General features: G+C 36.8%; 2 protein-coding genes across 4 annotated transcripts; one reads left to right on the top strand and one right to left on the bottom strand.

Annotated features, from left to right (window-relative positions):
* Positions 1–2,398: 2,398 nt before the first annotated feature.
* Positions 2,399–7,195, bottom strand: LOC311090013 (uncharacterized protein). Of its 2 annotated transcripts, none has more exons than XM_084125113.1 (10): positions 7,072–7,195; positions 6,940–6,972; positions 6,542–6,847; positions 5,983–6,297; positions 4,366–4,476; positions 4,243–4,267; positions 4,126–4,172; positions 3,401–3,452; positions 3,080–3,114; positions 2,399–2,872 (listed from the first exon to the last, which is right to left on the bottom strand). In XM_084125113.1, the coding sequence occupies exons 1-10, from the start codon at positions 7,094–7,096 to the stop codon at positions 2,835–2,837; spliced, it is 987 nt and encodes a 328-aa protein (XP_083981239.1). In that variant the 5' UTR covers positions 7,097–7,195; the 3' UTR covers positions 2,399–2,834. The 2 variants fall into 2 exon arrangements, with proteins under 2 accessions (XP_083981239.1, XP_083981240.1); XM_084125114.1 differs by having other exon boundaries at positions 4,366–4,416.
* Positions 7,196–9,956: 2,761 nt separating this feature from the next.
* Positions 9,957–24,066, top strand: vwa7 (von Willebrand factor A domain containing 7). 2 transcript variants are annotated; one of them, XM_084124514.1, is made up of 18 exons: positions 9,969–9,996; positions 12,974–13,002; positions 13,079–13,355; positions 13,937–14,173; positions 15,199–15,295; positions 15,379–15,507; positions 15,888–16,083; positions 17,986–18,161; positions 18,356–18,468; positions 18,599–18,715; positions 19,069–19,272; positions 19,400–19,526; positions 21,252–21,404; positions 21,583–21,675; positions 21,783–22,060; positions 22,134–22,270; positions 22,433–22,592; positions 23,177–24,066. In XM_084124514.1, the coding sequence occupies exons 3-18, from the start codon at positions 13,122–13,124 to the stop codon at positions 23,777–23,779; spliced, it is 3,054 nt and encodes a 1,017-aa protein (XP_083980640.1). In that variant the 5' UTR covers positions 9,969–9,996; positions 12,974–13,002; positions 13,079–13,121; the 3' UTR covers positions 23,780–24,066. The 2 variants fall into 2 exon arrangements, with proteins under 2 accessions (XP_083980639.1, XP_083980640.1); XM_084124513.1 differs by lacking the exon at positions 12,974–13,002 and having other exon boundaries at positions 9,957–9,996.
* The last annotated feature ends 2,417 nt before the right edge of the window (positions 24,067–26,483 follow it).

Below are 26,483 nucleotides of genomic sequence, written 5' to 3'. Positions count from 1 at the left end.
TTGCGGTTCATAAAGATAGCCACGAACATCTGATTCAAGATTTCGAAATCCTCTTCTTCCATATTATATTGAGTACCTTACGCCATTGTCGTAACTTCACATCTGGCTCCAACAGCGCCTGTTAGCTTAGCTTCCAAACAAGATGGCGGATATTGCTTTTAGTTTCTGCAAGTGAAGTCCCACCCACTGATCTGTAATAGGTCTGTAGCGTGAGTGGTCCCACCCCCTGGAAAAATGAGGAACGAGTGTTTGTAGTCTTAACCCCTCTACAAAGATATGCGACTTCCTTCTTAGAATGACGCTAAATGACGATTTTTACATCATTATAAGCAGGAACTGCAACACTGAAATTTGCATTTCTCCCGTCTCAGGGGAAAATGAGGGAATAATACACGACCATTCAAAAATATGACTGAGTTTCAAACGATACAAAGCTTAATGCAAATGGGTGAAGTGTCCTTTTAACTAAGACCTTTTCACTACTTTTTAGACATATCAAATCTAATGAAAGATTTATTAAAGCATTACAATCACGCCATTTGTTCACATTATAATTCGAAATTAGGCCATAGCTAAATTATGTGGCCATAACAAACTTGCATTTTATCTTCGTGCGGCAGTTTGCACAAGATTTTATAAAGTAATTACATGGTTGTACAGAGTTCATGGATAATAACTGTTGTCACTGGGCAAGCACATTTGTGCTGTTTTCTTTTTGTTGTTTGAAGTTCAGTGGATCGAAGTTACAGAAGGTCCTTTTGTAAATGTCCACTCCTTGTTATAGAGAGCTGTGGTTAGAATTATTATACAGATAAACAATGCTAAGCGTGTGATAAAGAGCTCTGCTCTATTTCTAGTTTCGCCTCTTGTGAAGCGGAATTTGCTGAGGCGTATGATGTGAAGGTGGTTATTTGAGATGTCAGTTGAGATGTGTGTGTGTGTGTGTGTGTGTGTGTGTGTGTGGTTATACATGTGTTGCACATATATGCTCTTGACACTTAGTTAAAAACCTGTAATACACACAAAATCTGTTTGCTTTGACTCAAAGGGTCAATGTCTGTTGATTGAATTTATCTCAGTTTAAATGGCCAGTTTTGAGTGTGTCATAACGGTCTTGCTCAGAGACATGTTCTAACCTTTTGCAAATTTTCCATCAGGTATAATTTTAAACACACTGCTGAAGTGGCAGAGAACAACTTTTGGTTACACTTTATTTTAGGGTGACATACTTACATTGTACATACTCAGATAAGTACTATTACTAGTAATATTAATTACTTTTATATTAATGTAATATTAATGTACTCTATTTATTTAAACATTTTTTTTTACTTTAAACTGAGTTACATGTTAGGGTTTGGTTTAGGGTTAGTTATAATTATGCATAATTTAGTAAGTACATTTAGTAGCGTCTAACTACGTCACCTTAAAATATAGTCTTACCAAACTTTTCTCTTTGACATTTCTTTGGTATGGCATTCTACTTTGTACTCGTATAAGAAATAGAAAAGCCAAATTCATCTCCCTGTGATATATAATCTATGTATGTAAGTACTAAGTAAACAAATCCTTGTGTGTGTGTGTGTGTGTGTGTGTGTGTGTGTGTGTGTGTGTGTGTGTGTGTGTGTGTGTGTGTGTGTGTGTGTGTGTGTGAACACACAAATAAAATTATTTCTGATTTCTAATTTTAATCATTTCAGATTAGGGATGACATGTTTAGGCCAGTTTAATCTATTTTAAACATTTGCATTGAAGTCCAACTAATCTGATAATAATGTATCAAATGTCACTCATATGTATCTTTGTGAAATAATTTAAAATCTGACATACATAACTGAATTTGGCTCTTCAGAAACAGAAAGAAGACCAGTTTTATATATTTCTACCTATCAAACAAGGTTAGGATACTACTAACTGCTAAACACAGTTAAATATGTAACATTCTGCTCACCTGATATCTCTATAAACATTTAGTAGCCTATGCTTACAAGCTTTGCAAAGATATTGATTCATTTATGTTGTAAAAATAGTCATGTATTGCCATTTTAGAATTAGTATGATATAAAGACACTGTCATTTGAATTATACATTTACCAGTGATCAAACTGAGCATGGTCAGTTTGTTAGTTAGACCCTCATAATCAAATGTGACATTGTACGTACTAGCTATTTAATATTTTAAATAATAAAATATTTATTTTTATTTTTTTACTTTTTTTTTTATATAGTCAAAAAATTTTTGTTAGTTTAACCAACATTTAAAATACCGTTTTTTCAATAAAATTTAAATTACAATATTTATTTATTTTTACAATGTTTAAAAATTATGAAATACAGTCTGTAGCCTACCAGGTGAAATATATTTTCATTCAAAACATTTTATTATTAGGTATTCTTCAATACATTTGTGAACACACTGTAACAGATGGCAGATTTGAATTCTTTTAATTAATTATTCAAAAACATGTATTCTGAATTTGCATACAGTATATGTTACATAAACAACATGTATATTGTATTTTGTTATTCATTCTGAGAGATTTTTAGACTTTAGTAAAGTCATGAAAAAAAAATCACAATGACTAAAGAGATGGTCAACACTTAGTTGGTCACTGTCATAAAAACAACAACAATAGTGACAAACAAATAATATTAAAAAGACACCCAATTTATCACATTTATAGTTATGCATTTAGCAGACACTTTTATCCAAAGCTATTTACATTGCATTCAAGGAACACATTTGATCAGTTCTTGCTTTCCCTGGGAATCGAACCTATGACCATGCATTGCTATCTACTGATTGCTCTACTGATAGAGCCACAGGAAGGCCATTAAGACTGCTGGAAGACCAGATCATCATACTCTTCATCTGTGAAAAATACAAGTAATTTGTGTAATGCAGACTTAGCTAGTCATTGTAATTGTGCAGTACAAAACTGCCAAATTTCACGCTAGAAATACAAGATGATTTTGTTTGTCGTATAGCCTAGTTACTGTGTTTTCCAGTACTGTAATATTGCATTAAAAAAAACCACAACAGTTAATTTACAAGAAATCTTTTAGAGTGCAGACGTACCGATATCAGAGAACTCATCCCACACTGCGACAGAACTAAGCCATCATGGACATTGATTTACAGCATTTGCATGGAAAGTCAAAGAAATAGGTAGAAATAGGTAGAATAGGAACAAAAATAGATAATAAAACATCAATAATCTGAAAGCTGAAATGGTACATGTAATCAATCAGAGACTGGAAAATTAAAGATTGAACAGTGCAAAGCTCATTCGTTCGTTCATTCATTCATTCATTCATTCGTTCGTTCGTTCGTTCGTTCGTTCATTCATTCATTCATTCATTCATTCATTCATTCATTCATTCATTCTTACTGGCTTACCAGACAACACTTTGTATTTCACCAGTACCAGCTGTATCAGGTTTGGGCATTTCTAGAATATAAATTTGTAAGAGACAAAATTTACTCAGAACAGAAGCAAAGAGAACAAAACACCCTGTGAAATTTGGAAATTGGAGTTTAACAGTTTTTAGTCTATTTGTTTAGCTTTGAGGTTATTGGTATGGTAGTGGACACCTAAATGCTTACAAAATATACTTTTATCAGATAAATATTTAAATTGTACATATTTTAGTATGCATCTCTTGTTTCTATGGAACACAAAATAAGAAAAAAAAATGTTTTTGTCCATACAATGAAAGTCAATGGCATTCAATATTATTTGGATCCCAGCATTCTTCTGATTCTAATCATCTTTCAAATTCCACAGAAGTCATACAGGGATGGAATAACATGAGGGTGAGTAAATGATGAAAGAACTGTCATTCTTAAGCAAACTACCCCTTCAAAATATATACCATTGCCACTTACATTTACAGTATGTACAGAAAAATATAAGCAAAACTTTTAAGAATGACTATGGGAAGATTACTAAGCAACACGAGTTAATTAATATTCATGAGCTCAGTTGTTATGTATAGGGACAGCGTACCCATTTACAACCCCTCTCCTCCCCCAACTACTTCTGTCACTACTGGTCCCATCCAAATCTCCTGTTGTTAATAGAAAATAGTTTAACAAAGCAAGAAGAACCATACAATGAATACCTTCGTAGTACACGTCATTTCCTTTGAGCTCTGTCTCATTCAAGGATCTGTTGATTAGAAATTCATCAAAATGTAATTGAATATTGAATATATTTTAATTGAGAATCTCAAACAGACCTTTCCTTGTGGAATCCGATGCATCCTATTAGAAACAAAACATTAGTGTTGGGATTTAAACAGAATTTTTCAAGAAAGTGAAACGTGTCAATGTTTGCAGTTGAGGAGAAAGTGCCACAGTACCTCTCTTTCGGATTACTGCCCAAATTCCCAGAAACAGACTGAGGAACAACACTATGGTAGAGCACATTATTATGACAATTATGATTTTGTCATAGCTGCTGCTAGATGCCACTGTCAAAGAAATCCCAGAAACACAAAAAGACTCTTATTTTCTAGGTTTGATTGTTACAATATAATACTGTATTTAACTACCCTTGTAAAATAAAAAGTGTGCTTATTGAATGTGTATTTGTGGTGTACTTAAATATTTACAAATATTTGGCAACCTTTATTGTACAGTGTCATTGTTACATGTTGTTACAATAGTAATAACTAAAAATTATGCATAATTACATGTAACTAACCCTAAACCAAAACCTAATCCTAACCCTATAGTAAATACATGTAGTTACTAATTTTACTCTGTAGTTAAATGTATAATTACAATGTAACAAAGACACCTTAAAATAAAGTGTATTTTTTAAACTATTCTTGCAGGTAATATGATATTAATTAAATAAAAGGCCATTTGACTGTACTTAGAAAGTACACACTCTTGTCTATGCTTCTTAAAGGATTTGTTTACCCAAAATGAAAATTCTGTCATCATTTACTCACCTTCATGTCGTTCCGAATCAGTAAGACTTTCATTCATCTTCGGAACACAAATGAAGATATTTTTAATGCAATCTGAGTGATTTCTTTCCCTCCATTGACAGCTACACAACTACCACTTTGTTCATGATTAGTTTTACGATCTCTTTTTGAACTTCTTGAAGCGTCAGAGTGGTAGTTTGGTAGCTGTCAACGGAGGGACAGAAATCCCTCAGATTTTATCAAAAAGATCTTCATTTGTGTTCTGAAGATGAACGAAAGTCTTGCAGGTTCGGAACGACATGAGGGAGAGTAATTAATGACAGAATTAAAATTTTTGGGTGAACTAACCATTTAAAACAATAAAGTAACCTTTCATTATGATAAAATCATTATATTTTTTTAAATAATCTTTTGTTATGCTTTAAAGTAGGACATTTATTTTCATCTGTTGGCTAACATACTAAATCACATGTAAAGTACTTGGCTATCATTTTAACTGTAAAGGGCTTCTACACCACTCTTTTTCGCCTATAATTACCCTCTGATTTTAGGGATAAGTTATGGGCAGGGTTAGGTTTAGGTGCAGGACTGTTTTTGGACAGGATTGTTGTTCCAGGATCAACAAATGATCCAGGAACATGTCTTACTTGGCAAAGTTACGGCAACATTATGGGTACTATAAATGTTTGTCACTACATTCGGTAGTACGTACTACTGTACTTAAGTGGGTAAAAAAAAAAAAAACCTCTGAATTTCAGCTAATTGCATTTCATATAAATTTGAACTATAATACATTTTCATTTATTTTTTTAATTAACATGCAATGTAGTCACCTGTTTGCATGTAACTATTCTTTTAAAGTACTGTACAGTATTTATGTAATAACAACTCTTTTCAAAGGTATGCTAAAGTGTACTTATTTTTCACAAAGGTATATTTTCTCACTAAACTGAGTAAATCATAATAGTAAGAATGCATGGCACCCTGTACAGCCTTATAAACACATTAACCATGTGTTAACCCCCCCCCCATAATTCTTACCAACTATCTGAAGGTTGACTTTATTATTTCGATCGAGTCTCATTCCAGGGTAAGGGAGAATGTTTAACAAAATAGCACAACTGTATGTTCCAGCATCTTCCATCCGGACCTCTCTGAGGGTGAATATTGTCATCGTCTCTTTTTTGTCCCAAATATTGACTTTAATAGGCTTTTCATTTTTCATGAGAAAAGCCAAAATCATATTATTGGACAGGTTTTTGTTTATAGGATTGGATGTTGTACAGTTAAACTCAGCATCACTTCCCACTGCCACCTCAGACTTTAGCAAATGTATCTGTGAATTAAATAAAGATTCTGTAGAGAGAAAGGAAACACATATGGTTACATTTTTAGCATGGCCTTTAATGCATTCCAGGACAAAGGGTCTAAAACAAAAAGAAAAACACAATTTCAAACATTTCTCTCTCATTAAAGACAATTTTGTACAACAGTGAGCCTATTGTGGTTAATCTGCACAAGTGTGTTATTCAACATGTCTCATCTGTGCACAGGAACCAAACACACTCTCAAATGTAAGCAGAAATGTCGTACATCTTACCGATCACATTTATGAAGATGATAGTATCACCATATCCCATCACTTCGGTTAAATCCAACTGCTCTTCAGAAAACACACAGCTGTAGTTGCCCGAACAGTTCCTTTCTATTCTCTCTTTTTTAAAGGTGATGTCTTGTCGAGTGGGTTGTTTTTTCACATCTATAGCTTTACCATCTTTACACAGATATACATAAACATTTACCTCTGACTTTGTTAAACCAAATGTACTGCAAGTAACCTCCAGTCTACCACCTTCTGGTACTTCTCTATTTTCACTGAAAATCTTAGCTTTTTGAAGCTTTTGGCCTGTGAAGGAAATAAGACGTTTGTTCATCCTAATAAAGTACAATATTACATTTACTGCAAAGGTGTTTATTCAGTGCACTATTCAAACATACCTTGACTTTGAAGGAATAGATTCACTGAGATATCTAGGAAATAATAATAATATATTATCATTAAAAAAAGCACCAGCATTTTTTTAGATTTAATTTATTGAATATTTAAGATTTTGTAATTTCATTACTTACATGCAAGTAGAAACACACCAACCATGGCTGCTGATCAAGATTTCTTTGACTTTTCTTCTTTTACAAAATAACTGAGTTATTCTTAGCTTGCAGTCAATACGCTGTTGCGGTGTCACTGCTCTTTGAACAGAATAGGCAGTGCTTGCACTAAAGTATCTATAGCAGTCATGCTGTGAAGGCGTTCTAAAGCCGGAAACATTGTCAAATAGCGCTGACAGGTGAATTTTAAATCTATTTTAAATCTACCTCACACCTGATTTTTCTGATGGATATTCATTATTCCTCAACATACATTTCAAAATACTTTCTTAGCATATAGTTCACATCCTTCCGACCGCTATTTCTATGAATACAGTGTGTAGCACAGCTGATCCGCACAGATAGTTTGTACACTTTAAGAGTGATTATTTTGCACAATAACTTAGTTCTGTGATATGTGGATAAAGGGTTGATGCAGAGTAAAACGACAACAAGAAAATTAAACCAAGGTAGTTTGTCAGCACGTCATCCTTAACATCCAACACACAAACCACAATGATGATGGCACTCCAACTAACTACATATATAGTTTATATTTCCAACTACATTATAGTACTTCAGCTGCTTTCAAAACAATGTAGCTTTCCAGTAATAAGCAACATTTTCCAGCGATGATCAGTGTAGTGCAATCAAACATTGTTTTACTGTCATATTTGTATAGCAAATTCAATTTCACTGCCGGGCACGCTGAGGTAAACACACACACACACACACACGTTTCACTATATTAATAAACAGGACATAGCATATTTCCATTGATTTCAAGTTAATGATATTTCCTGTTGCCTAACCCTAATCCTAACCAACACAGGAAACTTTCTGCATTTTTACATTAAAAAAAAAATTTAAAAAAAAAAAAACATCACTTAGTATGATTTATAAGCTGTTTTCCTCATGTTGACCAAATTATGTCCCGACAAGGATTCTGGATATTGCTATGCTATCTTTGTGGGGACATTTTGTCATATGGGGTACAACATGTTGGGTTTACATGTTTTATGGGGACTTTCCATTGACATAATGATTTTTATATTGTACAAACTGTATATTTTATACTCTAACCATACCCCTAAACACAACCCTCACAGAAAACTTTACATTTTGAAATTATGATGTTATTTGTATGATTTATAAGCTGTTATCCTAATGGGGACTACACAAATGTCCCCACAAGGACAAGAATTTCAGATATTGCCATCTTTGTAGGGATATTTTTTCCCCATAAACTAGAGTTTATCAGTACCACACACACACACACACACACACACACACACACACACACACACACAGCTCTCTCTCTCTCTCTCTCTCTCTCTCTCTCTCTCTCTCTCTCTCTCTCTCTCTCTCTCTCTCTCTCTCTCTCTCTCTCCCGTACTGTATTTACACTGTAGAAAATGATTGCTGTGATTATTTATCACAACTTAAAATTCAACATTAGAATAATAAATAATCTGCTGTTTTAACTTAAAAAAGTATGTGTTCGTGCTTGACTTAACATATTAAGTTTAGTTAACTTTAGTTTAATTAAGTTGGATATTTAAGTTATCTCAACAAATTTTGCAGCAACATTTGTTTACAGTTATTATAGTCCATATATCACTAAATGTCCTAAATATATCACTAAATGTCCTTCTCATACTACTTGTAAAAATGTGCTTTGATGTGTTTGCTTGCTAACTTGTGGAAGTCTATGGTTATAATGCCACTTAGAGGTCAAAAGCAGCAAATGTTCCCTCATTGTGGAGGATGAGTAACATATGCATGTTCGCTTGGACAGTTCTTGTTAATGATCAGATTCCAAAAGGTTTACTGATTCAAGGTGGCATTCCAGGTCTTTTTGTACCAGTCGACTTTTTTTGAGTTAGATCTAGAATAAATCGATCTAACCTAAATCTAGGTCATCTACCAAATAATAATAATAATTAAAAAGTTATGAGTATTTTGTAGCTTGACAAATACATTTCAAAGTAATGTAACTCTGAGCATTGATGTCATTGAACCATTGGGAGGGCTGTAGATGATTATCTGTCTGGATGTGAAAGAAAGAGGTAGGAGAAAAAGTCCCTCATGCTTGCTAAACGGTCCACTTGATTGTTTGATTGTCCATGTTTAAGTTGCGAGCCCTACTCTTATTTTCAACTTGGATGGTACAGTAGCTTCACCAGTGCTATTGCAGTGCATGCAATATTTGATGTACTGAATTGCATTTAGTAAGCAATAATCTCTATAAACATTCAGCCTAGGCACTCCAAAGGCAAAACTCACAAACTACAAAAGATCCACAATACAAAGCAATTGTATCCTTCTAGCCCTCCTAAAGCTTGAGTCTGAAGTCTAATGCCAGGAGAGGGGTTGGTTAGCAACACGTCTTAAGTCTTTCACCATGAAGTGACAATAGAAGCACTGGGGGAAGTGGGTATGGTGTGTGTTTTCATGTCAAGCTAAAGACAGGACTGAAGAGCAGGGAAGGGGGACACAGTGGCCCTTAATATATGCAGCACTATTGTGTGGAGTCAATGCAGCATGCTAAAATTGGGCAAGTGAGGGGAAAAAACTGTAGAGAGAGAGGCGAAAGAAGACAAGGAGGGAAGCACATGCAGTGAGGATATGAGTCTCGTGGACATCCATCTTAACCAGGTTGCAGGCATGTTTCTGTCTCTTTCTTAGCTTAGGAGCACCTCCAAAAATACAAGAGTCTTAAAACTTGTTATTCAGCTTCTGTTATTCAAAAGACTGCACATAATGTAGACTCTGTGGGTAAAACCACAACATGTGCACAAAGCATCTCTGATTGCTGATTGGAGTTTGAACCTGTCAAATGGTAAAATGCACAAACAAGCTGAAAAAAGCCAGACTGAGACCACAAAAGGAAAGAAGCCAGCAGAGGTAAGAAAAAAAGACCTGTGTTTTATATCTCTTTTTGTGCTTACATAATTTGCGTATTGGTATCAGCACTTCTTAAAAATCTTAGAAATGTATGGTTGCATTATGACAAAAATAAATTAACAATTTAATCAGCAGTTGAAAAAAAAAGCAGTTGGATGAAGCCACACCCAAATCTATCAAGAAAAATCATTTAATAGTATAGTTTTATAGTGAATGTTCAATGGTAATAATACTGTAATAATAATAATAATAAACTTGATTTTACATTAAAAGTTGCATCTCAAAGGGCTTTACAAGAACATACAAATAAAATACATTCAAAAATGTTTTACCTAGAATCTATATTTTTAGTGTATTTTTTTAAGCATACAGCAAACGATAGTAGGCTATTAATTGGTTAAAATTCTTACAATGGTTAATGGTTAACCGGTTAATTAGCATCCCTGTAGCTTTAGCTAGATCAAAAGAGTGCAGAATCAACTTTGCGTTGCGATCGCGTCACGGATAAGCCACTGCACGTGCATCAAAAGCGGTTGTTAAGAAAAGTGCTGAGCTGAATTTTTGTGCTAGCTGTGCACAACAGAGCACTTTTAAATGAGAATAAAGTCTAATGCGCCTTTAGCTCCATTGTATGCTTGGCTTAAACGTACAGTATGGAATTTTTTCTCCACTAGGGGTCGCTAACCTATTTACAATAACAAAGGCGTAGTTTGATGACGCAACATTTGCTAAGAATTATGGATCTTGTCGTCAACGTCAAGCCGACCGATCTAATAATGTTTATGGGTGACTGAATACATCAATGTTTTTATCATGACTGTGATATAAAGCAGTTCGGGATTGCTAAGAGACAGCTATCAGCTCCACAAGCGACGCGAGTCCCGCGGATATAAAAGGAATATGGACATTTCATTCTACCGCACATTCTAACTCACAGGTCAGTTTATTAGACAAATTAAACTTGTGAGGTAACGCAGCGCTGTTTCACTTGGTCTAACATTACACTATCACACTAAACTGCATTTGAATGTGTTGAAATGTATGTTAGTTTGTCTGTATGAGACTAGCAGTAAGCTAGATCAACATGAGAATAACATACAGATCATATTCTGACATTTTATCATTGTTGAACTATATAACATTGATTAGTTTTATGTAAATGTGCTCACCTGTTTAATAAAGTACATGTAGGAGCGGTCGAAGTCTCGGACGTGGAGCTCTCGTTTGTATACTGTCTATGGGAGCTCTCGGCATCTCGAAAACACCGCGCTGATATTGATTCTCGTTTTAGTTCTCCTTTTTTATCCAAAGTCTGCTTGCCATGGTCCATAATGTTTGAACGAAACAACAACAGCGTGCAGATAGACATTGCGAACTACAGTGGTCCACGTCTGTCGTCTTGGTTACTATCAGAGGGCTCTAGATCATAGCTCTGGTTACCATGGCAGCACGAGCGGAAACCAGGGACAACGCGGATATGACGCCATTGACTGCGACAAAACGGAAATAAAGAAACGTGCCGTGTCTTCGAATTAAATTAAAAATTCTCCTGGTTTGAAAGTTGTTGGAAACAGTCGGGATAATGTAAGTAAACAACTAAAAAAATATATATAACATAGATATAGTGATTTTTGCTATTTTTAAAGCAAAAAAGTTACATATTGTGCCTTTAAGAATAGGCCTATATATAGGCCAGTGGCGTAGCAAGTCAGTCCCGGGCCCATATGCAAAATAAATTGTACGGCCCCCCGCCCCCAAGTACATCGAAGATACATATAGACGTTCACTGTAGTGTATCAAGAAAATACCATACCAAACAATACCATAAAAAACACACTCTACCCAACAATTTTTCACAACCAGAACGGAACAAAAACAAGTCTAAAACAACCAAGGCTCTGCCAATGTCAATAATAAACTACTGATCTTTGCACGGCGGCCCAAAATGTAAAAACATAAAACTCATTTTAGCTGCATTCTCTGGGCCTTTCTTTCGGCAAATTCATCCACGATGTCATTGGTGTTTATTTCATGGCTTCGTACATTCTCGATGGAAAGAATTGCCAGTCCCGATAGTCTGTTTTGCGACATGGTGCTCCGCAAATAATTTTTTTATTAGCTTCTTCAGTTTTGAAAATGAGCGCTCCGCTGAAGCAACAGTAACAGGGACCTTCGACATCGTTGTCATTTACACTAGGTTTGCACAAAAAATGGTCTATTTTGGGTAGTTTTTTGTGTCGCGACTAACTTCTCCACCCTCTTTTTACTCTTTAAGGCCCCACTTTTATGTTTGTATTTGTCCATCCTTTAATGTTCAATTAGCTAGCCAATAGTAACCTCTCACACTGTGTTTTCTTTTTTTAATTTGGTGCAGCGATGTAGCGCGCGTCATACAAAAAATGACAGCGTAGTTCTTCTACGTCAGCTGCGGGGTGCAAAAAATAAAAAAATGCACACTTTAAATGACAGATAAAGTAGACATTACGGAGAAACAAGAAATTACTACACATGACATGCATACAAAAATAATAAAATATATTTATTGTGGCCACGAATTTAAAATTAATTTCCTCGTTTATTAAAAGTTCCTCATGGGCGGGCCCCCTATTGGCCCAGGCCCATTTGCACGTGCATACCCTGCATGCCCTGACGCTACGCCACTGATATAGGCCTATGGGTCGCGTCAATTAAAAAAAAAAAAAAAAGGGTCGCTCTTGAAAAAGTTTGAAAACCACTGACCTAGATCAAAACATAAAAAATAAAAAAAAACACTAATCATGTTTAGGCAAGCCTGAAACATTCAAGCCAAACATTTGGTTTCAATCTTTTACATTTTTTGCCGTTTAAATCCTTAAGAGTAAAATAAACTGAAATTGAAAAATGTATATGATATATTATTCTTAATATTATGTGTCACAACTGCTTTATTTATTTAAATATGCAAAAAATATATGTTTTATATGTTTTATGTTTGCAGCTATGGATAGCTGGATGGAGTTGTGTGTGGTAAAACAGCTCACCACATCCTGTAGATATGCTTGTTTGAGCCTTATGGTAAGCTCTTTCTCATCATCCTTTGCAGGTGTGATGTATCTTTCTAAAACAGTTGTTTTGACCGGTGTGGAATGATATGTGAAGGGATGGACTCCTCGGCTTTGACCCACCTGTGTGCCCTGGTCCTGTTCATCTATATGCCAATTTGTCAAGCCTTTCTGCCCAACTTCTGGTCACGCGTACTTACGTTGTCCTGGGATTCATACACCCATCAGTACATGACAGAACAAGCTATACTCAACATCACGATGGAAACTCTGAGCAGAATGGTGGAACATCAACAAGATTTAAATAATGAGGATCTGGTAGGTGTTATGCGCATATGCAATTAATTTTGCACTAGGTGACTAAATAATGCATGTCTGATAAAATGTTACATTTCACATGCCAATGACTGAGTTATAGGATGAGAATAAGTTTAGCACAGATATTTTCACTGCGTGTTGTGAATGTAAATTATATTCTTTCAAATTATTATTATTATTATTTTTTTTTGGAATTATAAATTATTTCACACATTTAAGCAAATAATTGCGAGCGAATGCAATGTGATTAAAATCCATGAGCCCAGAAGTCTGTAAGTCATTATTAGTAGAATAAGTGTTATTATTTTTTTATTTTTTTTATTTACAAAAACATTGAAAACAATTAACGTTTCAAGCACCCACAAGGTTGCCACATTTTGGTTCTAATCACTAAAGTTATATCATAAAAAATGCTTGATTGCCTGATGTTTATGTCGTAAATGTGTCATTTTGTAAAGAGGAGCAGATTTGCCATATTACATGTTTGTGTGTGTGCGACGAAAGTCTTACTAGCCAATGATGATTTTATTGCCTTTGTTTGCGTGGAGTATTGCATAGTCTCACTGATCTTTTTGTTCCAGTATACTGGGCTTGGTCGGGGGTTTTGGCATGCTGTGGGTGAGGTTGCAAGCGCTAACGCTGCCATGGATTTCCTGAGCGCCACGCGGTCTGATCCAGTGTACCACTTTGACTCTGAGAGGGTAGAAGGAGCCACGCAGATGCTGCGAGAGTTCTGGGGTCAGACATTGCTGCTGACCCGGACTAAAGAGTACCAGGGGGCTAGACGTAGTCTGGGCCAGCTTTTTCACTCACTACAGGTTGGCTAACACATTCATGTAATAGCAACACTGTTTTTGATAAAGGTGAAGTGTGTACTTCTGCACCACCAATGTCACCAGTTGGAATTGTAAAAATATGTACTGTTTACAAACAGGTTTAGGATATTCCCACCCCAATCTCATGCCATTGGTGAAGCCAATGTTGTGTCAGGAGTTTGTTTTAGAGCCAAAGTCAAAGTATTCACACCTTTCAGGGGAAATCCATTGGCACGGCTCAATCCGAGGGGTGGATAAACGGCTGTCTTTCAAATTCCCTCTGCACGCAATAGGACAGCGCTTCAACCAACCAGAGCGTTTTCCCAACAGCGGAGCTAACGTTAGTTGATAGATTCAACTTTTGCCATATCTGGCCGGCAAAACTACGAACACATCTTCCTTTTTTTAAGTGCCGTTCTTTGCTCTTTTCTCAAAGAAAAACTTAACTCCAAGTCCTCCAGAGTCGCGGCCAAAGCCGATTCGAAAGACTGTTCTCTAGCAGCAGCCGCCATTCTTTGTTTTCAAGTTGCAGGGAACCGTCGCAACTCTGTCGTCATTATGTTAAGCCCGCCCCGCCTACTCTATACACAACGTGATTGGCTTGACCCAATTTAGGTTTTTGCAGCTCGAAAGTCAATGGAGAGTTGCTAGACTACCCTGGCTGCAAAATACATTTTGCTGCCGCTAGGGTGCGTCTAGATTTCTAGGCTATCCTTGAGGGCAATGATCCAACAAATATGCAATAAGTGCTTCAGGCGAGTCAACCCAAGTTCAAGTCCCTGCTCATGGTCCAATCCCTATCCCATTCCCCTCTCATATCACTTACTGTCTTTGTGTCAACTGTCCTATCATAACAAAGATCAAAATTGTAACTTAAAAAAAAAAAAATCATCTTTAAAACACATAAACAGATTAACATCCTCAAAATGTAAAACAAGATTCTTGTTTAATCAGAATATTGTTAGCAATACAAAATATACTGTATACAAAGAAATATACAAAGCATATGTGCCTATGTTTGTGTTTAGGACTTCTACAGTCATAGTAACTGGGTGGAGATGGGTCAGCAAGAAGTGTATCTCCACCTTCTTCACCCAGAAGAGCCTTCAGTTCCTGTAGCCTCAGGTGAGTCCTTCGTAAAATCATGAAACAGTCACTCTTCACCTTAAATCTTTAATTGTAAATAAATAAATCTCTATTGTTTTCAGTGGACACCCCTACCTGTGCAGAATGCTACAGATTTAGCTGTTACAGCAATCTCCTGGAGGAAATGATTCGTCAGACAGAACCGCTACTGACTACTGGCTATTTCAGCACCTACCCTGTCAAACCGCCAGGTATAGGCATCATCATGTAACTTGAGTGACTAAAACATGTCCTGGTTGCATTTCACCTCAAATTAAAATTAAGCCTATTTTTAGGATAATAAGATTTTGCATTGTGACATTATTTCCTTTTCAAAACCTTGTTACTGTAATGTTACTTTTAAGATTTTATTTATGTACTTATTTATTTATTTATTTTTATTTGTAATGCCAACAACAAATAAGATTACTGGAATGAATTAATATGCACAATTGGATCCCCTTAATTGTAAGTCAGTTTAGAGAACCATGTCTGCTGAATTAATAAAGGTAAACTGAGTTATGATTCATTCTGATTATTTAGTAAATTACTTACATAAGAAAAGCAACATGCATTGTCTTGCTATTTAAAGGCAAGTGCAGTCACGGTGGAATTCTGGACAGTAGTCGTCACCAAGGAGCTGAGGGCGGAATCAACAAAGACAGCACATCTCCGCTGTTCTCCCCTCATCACTTCCTCCATAAAGAAGCTGCCCATCTGGCTACCACAGCAACCCTTCGAGTGCTCCAAGACCTCCACAAAGAGGTGGGGCCCAAAAGCTTCCTCAGGTCAGAGATCACTTTAATTTAACTTGAATACTGCTTAAAGGGATCTATATATGAGGCAAGAGAGGAATTTCTGTTTTACTTTAGACACCTCATGTGTGACACAATTCAATTCACATTTGTTTGTATAGCGCTTTCCACAATACATATAAAACAGCTTTACAGAAAATGCATGTGTGCAAAAAATGCACAATTTAGAGTGATCTGTTATCATAGGTGACTGTGTCCAAGTTACGTATTTCAGAAATGTGACCCTGGATCACAAAACCAGTCAAGTCGCACGGGTAAATTTGTGGACAATAAATATAGCCAACAATATATTGTATAGGTCAAAATGATCAATTTTTCTTTTATGCCAAAAATCATAAGAATATTAAGTAAAGATCATGTTCCATGAAGATATTTTGTACATTTCCTACCGTAAATATATAAAACATTTATTTTTGTGAGTGAATGCAGCACAATTGCGGACATAAATGGACAATTTTAAAGGCGATTTTCTCAATGTTTCTGTTATCTCAAAATGTTATCTCAGCCAAATATTGTCCTATCCTAACAAACCATACATCAATGGAAAGCTTATTTATTCAGCTTTCATATGATGTATAAATCTCAATTTTCAAAAATGTAACCATGTGACTGGTTTTGTGGTCCAGGGTCACAAATGTTCATATACAAATCACACATTTATCTAACAATGTATTCATTTAAACAATGTATTCATTTAGGCAGAAACAATGAGCTAATTGAAGTAATAAATCCATGTTGTGAACAAATGATTTGGATATATAGAAAGACTTAGCATTGGTGCATGTTGATTCAGAGTTTGCTTCATCTGAAGTCCTTGCAGGAGTGTGCATTGTTTTTTTCTTCAGTCAATTTCTTAAAGTCGACATGAAATCAAAATTGAACCTATTTACTTTGTTAGCGCATATTACTAGTCTTGTGGTGAACAATTAATTCGTGCAAGTTAATACACAGAAAAAAATTGTTTGCCGTCGTAATCTTTAATCAAAATCTGAAAAGTTACTTCCGGTCAGGAATGGCGTTCCTTTTCTGATGACGACAGATTGACGACTTGGGTTGAAAACGCTAAACCACTCCCCTCAAACCGTTAGTCTGCTATGAGCAAAGATGGAGAGGAGAAGCGCTAAAGTAAAACCCCGCCCTCTGTTCAATATTCTGTTTCACTTGGAAATACGTCACAACACTGGAGAAAAGTTGTTTGCAACTTCTGGTTCACGGGGACTTTAAGAATGTGTTAAATATATTAATAATATTGATTTGAATTAAGTAATATTTGTGGTTCTTGAAACAGATCAGTTTAATTCTCCATTCTCAAATATTTTTATAGAAATTTCACAAATATATTAAGTGTATTATAAATAAATAATTGGTTAGTCAAATACTAAAATCTTTTAGTGAAAAAAAACTTGAATATAACTGTACATTTTAGACAAAATTAACTGTTGGATTTTTAGTCAATTATTTTGGTATGTTCAACTCAAACCATCAAGTACATGATATTCAGAGATTTTATTAAGTTAATCAAGTTAATTATTACTGTGATATTTACTAAGCCACTGAATTATTTTTTAGAGTGATGCATTGCAGTAGTTTAGTCTAGAGGTCATGCATGCATGAACTAACTTTTCTGCAGAAATCAGAAACAGATAGCATGTTCCTTAGCATAGTTATGTTTCTGAGGTGGAAGAAGGCTGTTTTTATAGCAAGAAATATGATTCAATATGATTGAAATATGATGACACCTCTTTTTAATACTGAGTGCATGAGAAAAGATTGGTCTGCCTGTGAAGTTTTACTTTCCTGTTTCTAGTTTTGTGAAACAGAGTTGTCCAAAGATGCAAAACTTGATGAACTGATGAATTCTGTGGAAACCTGTAGGCTTTTCAGTGTCCAGCAGCCCCCAGCATTGGTCTTCGTCATTGACACCACCGGCAGCATGTTTGAGGAGATCACAGCTGCACGTCTCCGAACCCTCTCCATCATACAGGCTCGTGAAAAGAGCCAACGCACTACTCTGCCTGGCACCTTCATTCTGGTGCCTTTTCACGACCCTGGTTAGAGTGATATCTTCTGCCTATTACAAGCACATTACAACACTGAACAAAACCCTAATCTGAGTTCGTAAACACTGTTGTGTCACTTCAACAATATGTGCCACTGGCATATGTAAAAATTTGAAGAAAAATTGTATGTATTTATATTTAATTCTATGTTAAGCACAATGATGATGAAGTCTGTTATATCTCAGGTTTTGGGCCAGTGAGGGAGACAGATGACCCTCATCAGTTCATGCAATACATGGAGGATCTGATGGCTCTTGGAGGTGGGGATGAACCAGAGATGTGTCTCTCTGCTCTTCAGGTAACCATACAATTGAGATCTGACATTCTCTGACATTCTTAGAAAACACTGAACACAACTAAACACAATTATTTACAAGTGTGTCTCCATCTGTGTGTGTCTTATGTGTGTGAATTTGTCTGTGGATCAGTTGGCTCTGACCCATAGCCCTCCGCTGTCAGAGATATTTGTATTCACAGACGCCTCTCCTAAAGACCATCATCTACAGAAAGCAGTCCAGGCTCTCATACTGGAGAAGCAAACAAAGGTAACTCAAAAACACACAGGCTGCAGTAAAAGCAATAAACAGTAAATGCTATTATTCATTCAGTAATGTATGAAAAGTATTAATAGTTCAGTCTAATTACAAATTTACTATCCATTCCTACTTTGCGTGTTCTGTCTATTTATTAAAGTGTTCTGTTGTTTTCTTATAGCAGCATGCTAACACCAAACTGTACTGTATCTCATGAGAGGAAAGCTATACATGTGATGCATATTCCAGATCAGTCATTTATGAAGTTCCATTTCAGCTAGGAAGCTGCCTTAGAAAGCAGTTGTCTATGTAGGCAGCTATGTTCAGGGCAGCGTTTTCCTCCATTTAATCAATACATGTGCTAGGTAAACTTTTTGCTCACTGAGGATCCAAGCTTCAAAGGAAGAGAAAGAGGGAAAAGAAAGAGAAAAAGAGAAACTTTATCTCCTGGTAGATTCTCTCTGTATTCCTCTCTTTCATCTATATCTGGAGGAATAACCATCTTCACGACAAACAAAGACATCCACCAAGTGTCAGCCATTGTAGAAGACACCACTACCTCCAGCAAGGTACAGTCAACTGGAAACACAAGAGGACCAAAAGACCATAATCTCTGCCTGTTTCAAGAATTTTATACAGTCCTGTCAGGATTCTGGATACAGGATTCTTCATAACCATGTTTCTTTCTCTGAATAGGTCACTCTGCTTCACACAGAGAGTGAATCGGATTCATCAAACTCCTTCAGAGTGGACAAAGCTGTGACGAAAGTGATGCTGCACATCACTGGTCAGCTCACACATTGTGAGCTTGTCAGTCCCTTAGGTACTCATACTAATTCAGAGAACTAAAACAGTCAACCAAGCATAGACAAATATGCTCCCCTGAACATTACCTTATTTTGGGTTATCATTGACATGCAGATAAGCCAATAACTTGCAGATGTTTGATGACCAGATTAACTTCCTATACCAAGTCGCAAAGACCACACTGCTACACTCTGTTCTTAAAGGTTCTTAAAGGTTATCCCAAGGTGAACTAAAAAATGATAGCCAAAAGTCAATTAACTGACTAAAGTGAAGCTGGAGAACTGTAGAAATCTCACTTGCAGAGTTGCGTGTGCACAATGCTCAGTCTCAGGACTCCATGTGTAACTCCTCCACTTCTACTCGTACCACTCTGATTCGAACCGCCGTCTCCTGCATGGGAGGTAGGCATGCTAACAAGGACCCTCAAAGAGTACAGCCTCTAGTGTCAGTCGCTAGTGCGCCTCTTGAGGCCAGAGCAGTGAGGTTTACTAACGCAGCTCTTACTGCTGCCCTCCATTAAAATCACCCCCTGAACCTCATTCCCACCCGGGTCACGGCACCAAAGTAACCTCTCCAGTTCTACTTTCACTGCTCCGAGCAGGATTCGAACAGGTGTCTGCGACATGGCAGGCGGGCATGCTAACAAGGACACTAAAGCCTCTAGCGTCAGTCGCTAATGTCCCACTTGAGTCCAGGGGAGTGTGTTTAATTTGTACAGCTACAGTAATACTAGTTGGCCTCCATTATACACGCGGCCTGTGACTACCAAAGGAAGTGAACAGCAGGGACTCAGTACATACAGAGATCCCAGGAAACTTGCCAGATACAGTGTAATCTGACTTCTAAGGCCCACTGCTGAATGATAGTCTGTGTTAGTCAAAACATGCATGTCAGGAGGTAGGGGGAACTCCAAAGACAAGTTTCCAAGTTTACACTTAACCATACAAAAAGAGACCAATCTTTATGTTCACTGTACCTTCATTAAAACACCTAAAGACAGAAGTATCCTGTTACGAACTGCTCGGAGACACAAAGGGAGAGATCCAAATGCAGCTTTATTTTAAGGGTTATCCAGAATCGTAATCCAAAAACAGGCAATGGTCGAAACACAGGTAAGCAGTCCAAACAAACAAATAAACAAACAAACAAACAAACAAACAAAACAGGTAGGGACCAGAGGCAAGAGAGTAATCCAGGGAACAAGGCAAGATATCCAGAAAACCAAGAAACATGAAACCAGGGAAAATGCTCGGAAATGCAGACTAACAGTACAACAAGACTTCGCGGTGAGTGAATGAATGAACAAGGTATATATAGACAGACTAACAGGATGAGACAGGTGAATGCAATCAGTGAATGAGGTACAGGTGAATGTGATCAGTGATAAGTGATGATGAGTCCGGGCAGTGAGTTATGGGAAATGTAGTTTGTGAGTGATAATAGTCTTATGTGGAGTGCCCTCTGGTGGCTCTCAAGGGCACTTCAGCTGGTGATCGTTACATATCCCTTGATGTATCCCTGCTGATGCACTTCGTCTTGTAAAGAAAAACACTTAATTATCTCTCTGCGTCACTTTGTATCACCTACAGTACATTTCTGTACTATCTTGTAACTTTCTAAACAATTATGGAACTTCATATTCAGCCACTTCACATGTTACAAGGATCAATCACTTGCATTGTAGTATTCCTCATTTGTAAGTTGCTCTGGATGATTTGTCTTATCAATCTTTCTCTCTCAGGTGTTCAACAATCTCTTCCTGGTACTGATGGTCCTCTAGCAATACTGGACTCATCTAAGGGTCTATACAGAATGAGCCTGCTGCCTCCACTAGAGATAGGTATATGGCAGCTTTCAATCAAAGCCATTGGACCAACTACATTCAGTATCCTAGGTAAAGATGCCAGTCTTAACTTTATAGAATTAAGTTAGTAATAAGATTAAGTAACAAAAAAAGTAATGTGTTTAAGCCTTAACACACATTTTTATTCAATTCTATTTGTTGGATATGACAAAATGTGTTTCAAATTTCTTAGAGTTTTTCCAAATTGGCATTAACCGATGTACTCTAGGTGACAGCAGCTTGGACTTCCTGTACTATTTTGCAAAAGAATCTAATGAGACACATCCAGGACTAAGGAAACTTGAGGGCAGCCCTATAGCAGGTCTTTCTTATTGTTCCCTGAGCCATTTTTTTTATGTTGAATTTTCATTGTTGTTGATATCTATACACTTCAAGTGATTATGTTCTTACCATAACATTTCTTCTTAGGAGTCCCAGTGTTTTTAGTGGTTGCAGTGACAGGCCTCTCACCCAATGAGGAGGCCTCATTCAGTCACGTGACTCTGTTGGGACCCAAAGGGGAGAGCCTGCAGAAGGTATTGCTGAACTCCACATCTTCTTATTGGTCTGGAGATGAGTTAGTGGGCTACATGGACTCAGTTCCCAGGATGCCATTCACCATGCGTCTCTCTGGAAAGGATGGAAGGGGGAACCTGCTCGAAAGAGTTTCCACTGAGATGATTCAACCGACACACGTACAGATACAGGTATTAGTGAATTTGAGAATAATGTGCTGGCAAAATGTAAAACAGCAAACTGAAAATTGCCCCTTGTCCCCAGGTGCTCTCTGCTCCACAACTTCTCCCAGGTCACAGCTCGACTGTGCTGTTTGAAATATTTAATCATGGACCCAACCGTTACTTCAGTCTTTCAGCAGAAGATGACCATGGGTATCTCTCCCACCAAGACCAACAAAGGTGAGAACGGAAGAAAGCCAGTTAAATGACACAAATACTACAGGATAATGTCTACCTAAATACTGAATGTTTATCAATGTTTATTAGTTTGGTTAAAGATTAATGTACTTTTAATTCCAGCCAGAGATGTTAAATAAGTCCCTTACAATTGTTCCTTTTTAGGCTGTTTATCGGTATGGGGAGATCTATGAAGAGGGAGGTTGAGCTAAGGACCCCTCAAACTGCTCAGACAGGGAGGGCAATCACCCTGACTTTGGCTGTTCATGCAGAAGACTCGCCAGACTCAAACTATGCTGTGGTACACCTGATAGTGATACCGGAGGTAAGAACCATCATAATATTTTATAATGAAGAAGGTCCCAGGTTCAAGCAGGAGTCCCAGGAGTCATTTCTTTGGATTTTTATTTTCTCCCAGTTTCTGTGTGGGTTTCTCCCAAAATCCAAATACATGGATTAGAATTGGAGACACTAAATAGTCGGTAGGTGTGAGTGAGAATGTGAATGTGTGTACCCTGTGATGGACTAGTTATCTGTTCATGGTGTTTCCCCTGCTTGTGACATGAGATGCTGGGTTAGGCTCCAGCGATTTGGAGAATGGATGGAAGATTATTAAATGCTGTCGACATAATATCTTTAAGGGGAACTTATTCCATCCGATCACCAAAAATAACCAGTTGCGAAAAATGGTTCAGAAAAGTAAAGTTAGTTCTGATAACAGCTTTAGCAGCATTTGTTTGCAGATGTAAATTGAGATGATATTTTGACATCTAATACAATGACATTCATGCATTTTTAATGTGACTTAAGACTTACTTTTTTGGGTCTATATTTTTTGCTCATATGTGAACTAGCCTGTTATATTAAACATTTTGAATGTTTTTAAACATGGTCTTGTGACAATTCCAGGAGCCTGACAAAACTCCTCCAGCATGTTCTTCTCTGCAAGTGGAGTCCTCCTGCCCCTCTCTGTGCTCTCAGGGCAGCTGGAAAGTCTCACTAGTAGCAAAAGACAGAGGTCACTCTGGACTGGCATCCATACAGCTGGCACAAGGAGAAGGCACCCTCATTCTGTCTGAAGTGACTACAGAGAGACATGTACAACATTTCCCACAACTTCATGAAGAGACCATGGGAGGAGTCCATCTCCCTTTGCTACAGCCACAAAAGGACACCTCAGAAATCAGTAATCACCACCTTGGAACAGGAGCTGAACATGGACATCAAAGGCTAGAGGGAGTCCAGTTAGTTAATGGGGATCATCCAGTGAACATTAGTGAATGGACTAAGGGGAAGCCTGTAATGATGCATTATTCCTCAGGCTGCTGTGCCCCTCAGGCAGAGCTAGTACTGTTGGATAGAGCGGGTAATATGAGACGCTGTCATCTCATAGCCAGTCAGCAGAGGGCATTACGAGAAAACAACAGGGCTCAAAGTAGGGAATTTACTTCACAGCTAGTTCTCATGTTATGGGGTCACTCAGCATTGATTATTATCTATGATCCCAGATAAAATTAGTAGTTATAGTTGTAGTTATCTACTACTTAAATATTAGTTTTAAATACTAGTACACAAGCCACAGAAAATAAGAATTATCACTCAGGGATGGTATATTCTGGAAATTGTTAGGTCTTCACATGACATTTGTATTACTACTGTATGTCATTTTAGTACAAACAAAAACGTACAAGAAGGTCTAATTGAATGATTTCAAGTTTTCACAATTTATAACATGCCAAATGGAGCGATGTGTGCAATACACCTTTTATTTTAGCTGCAATAAAACTTCTCTTTTTTTACATATGGCATATGTCTGTTTTTACCCCTTTAGACATGATGAAACATAATGTGAAATGGCCCAGAGAGAGAAAAGAAAGACAATGCCACAATATTTTGTCTAGGAAATCCTACTGTGTTACAGAAATTAGTTAATAAGGATAACCTCAACTTTTGATTCCAAAACCAGGTAACTTTCAGGGTATGTAAGAAGTGATAGCTACTTATTCTCTGAATATAACCTGCTCCTGAGCTTATATTTACTGGTTTATATCAGAGCTATACCTTTCTAAAAATAATCCAGAATAAACCAGTTTGAATTCTATATTGGTCCAGGTTGATTTATGCTGGTTAGAGCTGGAATAGTGCCAGCCTAGCTGGTCGAACCAGCAAAGACATGCTGCTCTCAAGCACAACTGAGCAGGTGTATAACTTTTCCACCAGCACTCCAGCTTCCCATGCATATGTTTCCAATAAAAAAAGCTGTTATAGCTATCAACAAAGTCACAGACAATTTAGCAACAGGTAGTATTATGTCAGATTATGGCATTTCTATGGTATTCACAAATTTTGATAGACAGTTGTGAAACTGCAGAAAGTGAATGGTTTATAAGGCACACATGATCCACACGACCATTATGCTTTCTCTAATGGTAGAGCTGTGAAGGTTGGTATCTCCTCCTAAAATAAAAACATCTCTGGTGTTTATTATAAGCATCCACTCTGTAAAGAATGACATAGTGTGTTGACCATGAAATCTGAGTTTCAAAGTCTGGGCTGACTGAACTAAGAACTTTTTGGCAGCAATTAATCTGAATAAGCAATGTTTTGGTTAATCAACATGGAGTTCAGATTGTATATATCAAGACAAATTCAATTCCGTCCCTGAAGGGCCATGGCCTGCAGAGTTATGTTCAAATCAAACTAATCAAACACTTTCAAACTAAACAAACCCTTTAATAATCAAGTAATCTTGGAGACCTTGATTAGTAGATTAGTTAAAACAGAATTGAAACTAAACTCTGATCTGCAGGTCATGGCCCCAGGATTGAATAGCCCTTAATATGAAGTAAACCGTGCTTTCTGGAATATCATCAGGTGTACAGTAATCAAAGCAACAGATGAGCCATGAAGATGTGTTAGTTCAACTGCACATTCCATGATCGATCAGGATAAATTGACGACCCACTCATATTGGAGGAGGAGATTTCAGTGGGAAAAATAGAAATAAAAGTAAATAAAAGAAAAAAATAATATATAAAAAAATCAGGAATACATTTAAAGATGCATTTTGTGGAAGACCATTGAACAGATGAATATGGTTCATGGCAACACATGGAAAACCGAAAATGATGTCATCTGAGAATGTACTGTAAGTGCAATATTTAATGCTGTTGTTTTGACTAATTGGAAACACTGATATTTTTTAATTAATGACATTTCAGAAGTTGTTATTATGACGATTATATGGTCAAACGTTGCATTTTGTTTTATAAATGATATTCTGGCCGAAGAGAGAGAGATTATCCTTCTGCTCATAAAACATTCACTACTAGGATTAGGAGATCATCATTTTAGATGGAAAGGATCTCAAGCTGACTAGCTGAAGACGTTACTGTAGTTATACCCATTAATAGACACAGTACTTCCTTGAAAATAAATTCCAGCAAAGCGCTACAACAACCATGATGATTGTATGAGCCATATTCATTTTGTATTTTATGTAATTTTGTCCTGTGCCACTAGGGGGCTGTATGTGCTTTGTGGCTCAGCTGATCTCGGATCAGCCCGGGTAGGTCATTTAACTCAGAGGAAACCCAGACACAGGTATTGCTGATTGGGAAGCAAACCGTTTTTCGACTGTGCTTTTGTGCCTTGCCTTTGTGGTGAACAATTCGGTTTGTTGTTTTTGTTACATGTATTATGAATTAAGATATTGCCGCTGTATGATATATGGAGGAAAATAAACTTGCTAGATAATACTAAACATTACTGAAATTTCTGTTTGTTTTGTGTGAGGTCGTACGGGCACACGTCTAAAATTAATCCGCTGTATTAGCAACCAGTACTAGACTTCGTTTAGGACTTAGTCAGTACAATGATAGACACAATAGATAATGTTTTACAATTAACTCTGTTAGAAAGCTACATATGGTAGTTTATTTGTTCAATAAAATTACTCACCAGTTGAGTAATAAAAATGTCATTTCCATGTCACTTCTACAACATTTTAAATCCCTCAGTTCTCCGAATATCCAAGCCAATGTTGATTTGCGTTTTGTTACAAGCTCTGTTGAATTCTCTTATTGCCAGCAGATTCTCCTCTGTTTGGCTTCTTCTTTTTTTTAAAACAAGTGATGCCCCGGGGGTTTGAGATTTAGCATGCTCCATGGCAACCTTTCTTGCTCTACTAACTCCAACTAACCTATGCTATTCCCAC

The sequence above is a fragment of the Abramis brama genome (assembly GCF_963993115.1).
Source record: "Abramis brama genome assembly, chromosome: 9".
Classification (NCBI taxonomy): domain Eukaryota; kingdom Metazoa; phylum Chordata; class Actinopteri; order Cypriniformes; family Leuciscidae; genus Abramis; species Abramis brama.
This window is presented reverse-complemented; position numbering and strand designations above follow the sequence as displayed.